Source organism: Nannobrachium achirus (genome assembly GCF_963921795.1).
Source record: "Nannobrachium achirus genome assembly, chromosome: 23".
NCBI lineage: Eukaryota > Metazoa > Chordata > Actinopteri > Myctophiformes > Myctophidae > Nannobrachium > Nannobrachium achirus.
Genome location: NC_137830.1, coordinates 23,782,684 through 23,792,683, shown reverse-complemented (window position 1 = coordinate 23,792,683; position 10,000 = coordinate 23,782,684). Strand labels below are relative to the sequence as shown.

The 10,000-nt window shown below is 40.9% G+C and overlaps 1 protein-coding gene across 2 annotated transcripts in view; it reads left to right on the top strand.

Moving 5' to 3' along the window:
* LOC308308548 (tetraspanin-8-like) overlaps positions 1-10,000 on the top strand; it is a 16,465-nt gene that overhangs the window by 3,289 nt on the left and 3,176 nt on the right. The window contains exons 4-6 of one of the 2 annotated variants that reach the window (XM_080753964.1): positions 1,158-1,274; positions 1,830-1,904; positions 9,830-9,928. In XM_080753964.1, the coding sequence (XP_080610090.1) occupies positions 1,158-1,274; positions 1,830-1,904; positions 9,830-9,928 (291 nt within the window). The remainder of the gene's footprint in view (positions 1-1,157; positions 1,275-1,829; positions 1,905-9,829; positions 9,929-10,000) is intronic. The other variant, XM_080753965.1, reaches the window with a different exon arrangement.

Below are 10,000 nucleotides of genomic sequence, written 5' to 3'. Positions count from 1 at the left end.
AGGTGTGCCAGTGCATTTATATTTACCAATGCCAACTACCTCTTTTCTTTTTCTTTTTTTAATGCAATTGTGAACAATAGCCAACAAAAGTAAGATACATGCACTATCCATTGACCAATCATACGGTTCACTGCAGCGCAACAGTCAGTGTGAGGGATGGTCAGGGGATGTCCTTGAACTCTGTGTATAAAGTCTGTGATGGAATCAACCACATGCTCTGGTAGCTGTTCCACACCCGGACAGCAGTGTCCAGTGTGCGTGCATTGGAGCCTGGGAGGCTGAGAGCATGTTCTGGAGTGGCTTTGGTTCGCCGCCTGACCTTTTGTGGGGGGAGCATATCCTGGAGGTCCCTGGGGCAGTGGGGGATGTGCGTTTTGTACAGGACCGTAGCTGCAGCAACCTGTCTTCTGTGGCTAAGGCTATCGATAGAGAGTGTTATACTGGCAGTGTCCTGGTCAACTCCAATTATTTTGAGGGCCTTCCTTTGAATATTGCCAAGTAGACCAAGATGTGTAGGGGGAGCACTCATCCAGCTGAGTGAGGCGTACTCCATGACATGCAGACCATTTATTTGTCCACGGAGTGGACCTCCATCTCAAAATATTTAGTTCCAGGGACCCCCAGAAGCAAAATTTGAGTTACAAATGTTTGCTTAAAATATACATCTATTGAAAGATTTGCACACATTTTCACAACTTTTCAAAAATAGCAGATCTACAAGCTTGCAAAATAATGAAGGCCCCTCCACCTTGGGCCCTAGTAACTCAGTCCCACTTTTCCCCCCCTTGTGACACCCCTGAAGAGGCCTGGCCTGACAGGACAACTCTGATGGATCTGTTCGATGGGAAGCTTTAGAGCCACGGGAGCAGCTTTCCAGACACTCCTCTCGAGTGGAGTTTAGCCATCAAACAGTGACGCCACACTGTATCCGATGCCCACAGGATGTTCAGGAGGTCAGCAGTGCTGTGTCTTGGTCGGACTCCAAACTGGGTGACAAAAAGTCAGTCAGTCAGTCAGTCAGTCAGTCAGTCAGTCAGTCAGTCTCTTCAAATCTTTAGCAGAAAACAGAGAACTCTCTCTATTTTGCCATTTGTTCTATGTGAAACATTATGAATGATGATTATTTTTTTTTCATCCTTTTTTGTTGTAATGATTAGGTGCAGTCTGTGTCTGTAGGCATGGTCTGGCTCTACATCCTGTCAGGAAGCTGTATCCTTCTGTCCTGTTTGGGAGTGTGTGGAGCGTACAAGGAGAACCAACTGATTCTACGCCTGGTACAATATGACATAACACTATGTGTGTGTGCATGCCTGTGTGCGCATGTGCCTGCGTGTGTTTGTGTGAACTTGTAATTACTATACTTGTGAGGGCCAAATGAGGGCCCACTATAGTAGAATTTGAGATACAGTGAGGACAGTCCTGGTTCTAACAAGATAAATGGTTGTTTTATGGTTAAAAAGATTGGAAAAGATTCATGTTGGGCTTGGGGTAAGGATAAGGCATTTGGTTAGTTGTGTGCTAGTGTCATGCACTGCAAATAGCAGATCTACAAGGAGGTTAAGGTTAAACAAAAAATTGGTGTCCTAAAATGTTGATGTGTGTGTGTGTGTGTGCGTCCGTGAGTCTGTGCGTGCGTGCGGGTGTGCGTGCGTGTGTGCGTGAGTATGTGGGTGTGTGCGGGTGTGCATGCATGCGTGCGTGCGTGAGTCTGTGCATGCGTGCTGGTGTGGATGCGTCACCGTGCGTGCGTGTGTTTCCATTGTTGTTATAAACCAGACAATTAAGCCAAGCATAACAGGAAGCGATTCCTTTGTTTATGCAACTTGCAGTTTCTTGGAGTAATGCTGGGAGGATCAGTCAGCTTGTTTATCTTTGGGATGCACGGGATAACCGCCAGCGCACAGGTACACATTTATCATGGGTTCCCAAACGTTTCAGCCCAAGACCCAAAAAATACATTTGGTGTCTCCCAGGGGACCCAAAGTTGACAAAAAAAATTATGAATGAAGGACTTCAAATGTAGTGAAAATAGCCAACAGAGCTTATACTGATTTGCTATAATTAACATTCTTAAAAAAAACTATTAGCCTATATAAAAATATTTTTTGAACATTTCTGAATTTTCTAATTTTTTAAAATCTATTTCTCCTTTGTTTTTTGGTAAAAAAAAAAAGAAATGTACAAAAAATATCAGATTGATTAAGAAGCAGGAAAGATTGTTGTTCATGTATTAAACTAGTTAAACAATAACGGTCCCCCAAATCCAAATTCACATATTCACAAACTGTATGACTCAAATGAAATGCTGATGCAGAAGATCCACTATTATTCATTAACGGGTACATAATTATCTAAACCAGTGTTTCTCAAATGGGGGTACGTGTACCCTAGGGGTACGCAGAGGTACTACAGGGGGTATACTTGAGAGAAATGGAAAATGGAAACATTTACTTTTCTGTTGTGTTTTATGATAAAACATTGACAAATGTATGTGAACATGCTACTTTGTAAAGTTTTAAACCAAATGAAGTGAGAATTCTACTGTTACTGAAAAGAAAATAGGCTATTTACTTTTATTTTCAACATATTGACATAAAAACTGGACTTTTGATGTCAGTATGTTCTAGTCAAAATGTTGTTGTCGATTAAAGGGGGTACTTGGATTCAGCAATCAGGAAAAGGGGGTACTGAAGCCCAAAAAGTTTGAGAACCACTGATCTAAACAATTATATGAATTCAAAGCGCAATTTTTTTTTTACATAATGTGTATTTTGAGATGGAAAGAGACCTTCCATTTCCAAGTGTATATCAAAGATGGTGGAACCTATTGATTCAAGTCTCATTATAGACTCCTGTTCATTCTGGTCTATTTCATGCTCTTGATTACCATCTGCTGGTAGAACAGGATCTCAACATGCACATTTGTCCAGGTCCAGTGGGCACCTATAAACATTATGGGAACAACAATGTTAAATTAGCAGTTTTTGAGCTGGTCAGAAGGACCAGCTTCTGTAATCAGGTCATTTTCTTAGACGAGATTCTAACGACCATTGATTACCTCTTCTGGATAGGCTATTCATGTCACATGGTAGAGCTAAGGGCCAATCGCAGGACAGTACCCCAGGAGCGCCCTTCCAGACACATGATGCACGGTACATCATTATCAGACCTACACTGTAATCCCTGATGCAGTAAAACACTGATTGGATTATGTATTAAATACTTGAAATGTGTTAAAGAGTTCTACTAACTGAAACATATTGCGTGCGTGGAGCACTTTTGTCCTCTTTCAGTAATATTAAAGCTAATATTATATTCATCTGAACGATTTGTCACATAGACGTCACATTGCGTCATGACGTAGTTGGTCAAAGGGCGGAGTTTACAATCTTTGAAACATTTTCTGTAATGGCTGCCGTCTGCTCTGCGCTGGCTCGGACGCATCGGAACTTTCAAAAGTTTTTCTTTGCATATTCTACAACTTCCACGACGACCACGAGTCCTCAAGCAGAACACGTTAACGGTAAGTGTCTTACACATGAATTCAATAGTTGTTTTTATAATTTGTTCATGTTAAATTAGTTTTTTCCGTGTCGGAGAAGTTTGCCCGCGAAACCCTGTGTAGTGTGTGTGTGTGTGTGCGTTCGTGCGTGTGAGTTGCTTAAACTATATGAAGCGAGTCATTAAACATGAACTTGTGGTAGTTTTAATAATTTTGATAACACTGGAGTCTTGGTTAAGAGCACACTCCAAAAAATAACATCATGTTTGCCTAAAATGCTCGCTGCCCACGCTGTGTGTGTGTGTGTGTGTGTGTGTGTGTGTGTGTGTGTGTGTGTGTGTGTGTGTGTGTGTGTGTGTGTGTGTGTGCGCGCGCGTCGGTTGAGTCAACTATGAAGTGGCCTACTTCGTGGGTTGTATTAAACATTAACGCTGGTAGTTTGAATTGATTTTTTTATATTTGGAAGGTGTCCATGTCATGTTTAATTGCACGCTATTGCATTCTTCTACGTGTGCACAGGCTTTGTGTGTGTGCGTGTGTGCGTGTGTGCACGTGTGCGTGCGCACATTGTTTGCTTTGTGTAGCATTATTAGGCTGTATTTAGAGCAGTATTTGATTTTGCTGGTTGTAAATGGTAGCTACATTGTGTTGAAACGTTCATCATTTGTTCTAAATGAAGGAAGACAGATTTATTATGCTCCCTGGCACAGATTCACAAGCATACATCGTGTCACAACACAACTCGCCATTTTCTGTATTTGTTATTTTCACCAAGGCACGCCTAAATTCCAAGTCTTCATTGTGATACACAATGGTACCGACCATATGTTGTTTTCTTGTAGATCTATTCTTTTTGGTGAGTAGCCCTGCCAGAATGTTTTATTTGCTTAAAATTATGTAGGCCTACAGTTTGATTTCATTACTGTATATTAGTTGTGTCCAAGGGTCAATACCATGTTGGCTTATGGTGGACATATTTTGTCATTTTCTTTTTGTCAGACATGGGAAAGGAGCAGACAATATTACCAGAAAAACAGAGCTAGCCTTGAATGAACATAACACTAACTCTTGAGTGTACAAATGAAACCAAATGGACCCTTACAGGTCTGTAACTCTTGAGTGTACAAATGGAACCAAATGGACCCTTACAGGTCTGTTACTCGTTGTCGCTGAGTGTGCTTTGGCAATGTAAACGTATGTTTTCTCATGCCAATAAAGCTCCTTTGAATTGAATTGAGTGTCCAAATGGAACCAAATAGACTCTGCAGGTCCATTTGGTTCCATTACACTCAGTTAAGGGGTCCTTAAAAATAAAACATTTGAGAACCATGGAATATGCCATAGTGTCGTAGTAGATAAAATAAAACATGACGGTTACTGGGTTACAAAATAAGAACTGAAACAAATAAAAATAAAAATCCAAACACATTGTCTAAAATATTTTGTGTTAGGTGATCATTATTCAAAGTAGTATATTGTTTAACAGTGGACTGGCTTTTGATTGTACCTTCACTTCCTTCCAGGACCAGAAGTCAGAGCAGGCAACAGCACAGGAGGAGACTCCAAGCAACAGGAGAGTCAAAGCAGCAGCTCCAGGGCAAGCATAGAACAGAGCCACTTGACAAGGTACTAACATCACTGAAAACAACGCTGGATTGGATTCAGTAACAGTAGTCTTTAACTTCCACCTTATCCACCAGCCAGCCAAGGTACTAACATCACTGAACAAACACAATATAGCTATGATTACTGTCAGAATATCAAGCTTGAACCTTTGAACAAAACAAGTTTTAAACCAAAGATTTCACTTACCCTACCTAAATTGTACATTTGGTAGTGTAATGGTAGGCTTATATTAACTGACATTTATGCTGCTGGGGCTAAAATGAAATCACGCTTGTTCAGCAAAGTACGGTGGGTGTATCCAACCAACAGTGATGATTTGAAATCATAAACCGGTTAATAAGTAAAATGGTGGTTAGTTGCTGTCCTACTTGTATGTTTCCTATTGCTTTAATATTGTGTCTTTACTCTGTAGGTCCAGACCCAGCTGACTCAACCCAACTGCAACAGACCAGATGAGCCAGAGTCAGAAAGAACTTCAATAAGCCCAAGACCCAAACGCAGCAGGTAACAAGATAGATAGATACCTTTATTATCCCAAGGGGGAAATTCTACACTGTCTGTATGTACAGTATATCTTGGCGATGTGGAGGCAGCCCACCTCCCTTGCTAAGCATGGAAGCATGTTTTTTGTTTCCAGGTCCCTGCCGGTACAAGAGTCAAGTTCAAATCAATCTTTTCCCTGCACCCCTACAAGTATCTGAACCTTTTGTTCTGTCCTTTTGTTTTTTATAGGTCTATGCTGACTTCCAGCGGGTAACAAACCAGAACCTGCCCAACAAGTTCTACACCAAGTTGGATCGCCACACTCCCTTGATGGCAATATTTCGAGAAGAGGCATCCAGATCTGGAGCGGTCGCAGATGCATTGAATGGAATGTTCAAGCTACATGATGAACAGGTAGATATTATGTATCTGCATGATATAACCAGTGTAATGACCCAAATTAAGGGCACGGTGGCGCAGTCAGAAGAGCCGTCTCCTCACAGCTAGAAGGTGGGTTTCAATTCCCATCGGGAAGCTGGGGGTGAGTTCTCTCCTCCGCATCCACAGTGCCCACAGGCACACACCCTAGGTTGGGTTGGTGAAAGGGCCTTTCTGAGTTTGCATGTCCTGGCGTGTCTCCTAGGTAATCCTGGTCACTATAATCCCTCCCCCTGGCCAGCCAGGGCGCCTGATGGAGGGGATTGTAACTGGTTGGAATAACGTGTTCATTCCACGCACTACATCCAACCGGGGACGTTCCCCCTGTCAGGTGATAAGAAGCGGGCTGCACACTACTCATGCACTGAAGGAAGCATGAGCTCAGTTTGGGTCTCTCCCCAGGTTGGCAGAGGGAGCGCAGAGCTCAGGATTACAGTTTAGGCAAATTGGCACCTGGCGAAAAATGGGTTACAAAGTCATGGGATAAAAAAGAGGCAAATAAACTAGTATTGTCCCTAAGACTTGTATTTTAGCTAATTCATTAGTAAATGTCTAAATATTTGCACTTTTTAATCTTCATAGGAATGTGCATGATATCTACACGAAGCGTACAACTGTGCTCCATGCCCTTCCGGTGTTCCTGCGAGAGGATGCCTCTACAGTGTTCAAAACATGCACGGTGAGTCCTCATTATCACACCTAAATTAACCTGAATACTTCTGTGTTCTGTTATTCCGGGGAAAGTGTTGGCTGAAATGTACCGATCGACAAGCTCAGAGTGTGACGCAGCGCGTTGTGTTGTGAGCTTGTTGATCTATTCATTACTAAATGTCTAAATATTTACACTTTTTTAATCTTCTTAGGAATGTGCATGATATCTACACGAAGCGTACAACTGTGCTCCATGCCCCTCCGGTGTTCCTGCGAGAGGATGGCGTTCCTGCGAGAGGATGCCTCTACAGTGTTCAAAACGTGCACGGTGAGTCCTCATTATCACACCTAAATTAACCTTCATACTAGTGTTCTGTTATTCTGGGGAAAGTGTTGGCTGAAATTTGCCGATCGACAAGCTCAGAGTGACGCAGCGCGTTGTGTTGTGAGCTTGTTGATCTGCTATTTTCAGTGGAAGCTTTCTTCACAATACCAATGCGGGTGCTTAATGGTTCATTTTTGTTAGACTGTGACCAGTTTGCTGGTCAGTCATCTACAGTAATACCATGGTCAGTATACCAGTTACAAATGCTTTTGGCTGATTTGTATATTGCTGCTTAGTTTGTTCAGTAACTGGGGTTGCCCATTTCCTTAAGCTCTTCGGTAAATAGAAACTTCATACCAATTTTATCCGCTCAGAAGAGAACGCCACAAAGATCAGCTTCAATTCTCTAGTATTACAGTTCCAAATTTGTCTTTTTGTTTTATTTTTATTTTATGATCACTTTGAATTGCACTTGTTTATCCTGTCCCGAGTTCATTCTCCTGCTCAAACATAATACTAAATACTAGGAAGGTGGAGAAACCTGTTATTGAACTCCTGAGTGATGCGATTAGTATGTGATTAGTATGTGATGTACATTTCCTTCATTCCTTCAGGAAATTGACAACGATCCAGGGCTCTTTGGCAGAGTTGTGCTCCTGATGGCGCCGGCAGTTGGAGATGTCAGGCGGGCTATACACTACAACCTGAGGGAAGTCACAGTCATCATTGAAGGTGAAGATGTGATCTCCCTTCCCAGATGGTATTCTTTTTTTTACGTCAAGGGCCTTCCTTCAGGCCTTGAGGTCAGTGTATCCACAGTTCTCTACTATAAACAAGTTGGACAAGATGAGAGAGTGAATGTGTTGGACATTGTTCAATACCCATGTACACACGGGTTTAGTTTTTCTTTTCTATCTTCAAGGATCTTGTCTCATCTGTTTTTCTTGTATTTACTTAACCTGTATTCAGTGACTACTGATTTCACTTGCATTTAAAAGTGTACATTTCAGTCGTAGTTTGAAGTTTAGAATTTGTTGATGGCTGTATTCATCAACTGTGTAAAAAAAAGTACAGTATGTTGCATGCACTATTTTGTAATGTTGGTTAACCAGCCTGAAGGTCAAAGTTCGCTGCACAAGTCCAGTTATTAAACTGTATGACCTGTATGAAATTAAATGAGAATTACAGGGTTCCCACGAAATATTTTGAAATTAGAAAAATATTTTTACACTACTGGAAAAGTTTTGGAATTTATCAAGGGTCCTGGAAGGTCCTGGAAAAAAAAAGTATTTTCACAATAGAACCGTGTTATACAGAATTCCTCAACTCTTGCTCGTCAGGGTGGAGGGGTCCCCAGTTAAAACATGACTGATTTTGGGGGTCACGGCCTGAAAAGGTTGAGAACCACTGGCATACTCTACCTGTCTTTGGGCATTGCGCATAGGAGTAAGTGACCTGTTATTTGGCTGAATTATTGTTATATAGTCCTGGAAATTGGGTTAAATATTCTGGAAAAGTTTTGGAAATGAATTGGTAAAGATGTGTGGGAACCCTGGAATTAATTTTAGTTGCACCGTTTAAGATTACATTTCAGTTGTTTGACGTTTGCAATCTGTTCATGACAAGATTATGGATGTATTTAACCGTGTTAAAAAAAGTACATGGTACTGTCTGTAGTATACTTGCGCTGTGACCAAGTGGCGCTCACACACATATATAAATATATATACACACACATAGACAGGCAGAGAGACATAGACAGGCAGGCAGAGACAGACACATACATAGACAGGCAGGCAGGCAGAGACAGACGCATACTTTTTGTAAAATAGGCTTGTAAAATAGTCTTTATAAAGTTAACCACTACGTTAACATAAACTGGCCTGAAGGCGTGTTTTTATAGCTTTTATGGTGTGGTCATTACATGTGTTTGGACAATTCATTGTTTGCACTTTAAATTCATACACTATACCTTGGGTATTACCACGCACTGGAAATGGTTGATTTTATTTTAATTGCAAACTTTTATACAATGTATCTTCATTTGCTTTTGTCAGTTTATTTTTATGTGGAAGATGTCATTGGTATTTAAAGTTTAAAAATTGACTTGCCGTATGTCAATGTTCGAAATGTTAAATAAACTGATTTCATGGAACTTGAATTTCTGCTTTTTTAGTTGTGATTTAATTAAAAGGTTAATACAATTATTTCCTGGTATTTGATATATAGAAGTACAAGTAACTAATTTAAAGTTCTGATAACTGACACATGGTACATGTAAAGTGAAATGTATAAGTACAATTAACTCTATTTTTTAAAGTTCTGATAACTGACACATGGTACATGTAACTGAAATATATAAGTACAATTAACTCTATTTTTTAAAGTTCTGATAACTGACACATGGTACATGTAACTGAAATTTATAAGTACGGGCAACTCTATTTTTTAAAGTTCTGATAACTGACACATGGTACATGTAACTAAAAAGTTTAAGTTCTGAATACGTCTGACTTTTGAGTTTATTAACTCAAAATTTTTGAGGTAAATGATTCCCTCAAAACTTTTGAGTATTGGTTACTAATTCGGGATTACAGTGTACCCTGGCTTCATCTTCTTATGCCCAAAATGTCTATCCACTGGTTTTGTAACAATCTCTAGCAATCAAATGCCATTAGATGTAGTTGACCCTGTACATATAAAAAGACTGGTGTCCACTAACTGTTCGGGTTACACTTTCCATCATAGCCTACATTTTTTTATCTTACCCCTTGTGGTGAACATTTGTCATTTCCTGTCCACAGGTAAAGGAAGCGCTGGGAGACCGTTCTCTGCCAGATGTGGCCAGAGCCACCATGGCAAACGAACAGCTGAGGACCAATCTGAAGCTCTTTGAGGCAAAGGTGCCACCTGACACACACACACACACACACACGCACGCACGCACGCACGCACGCACGCACGCACGCACGCAC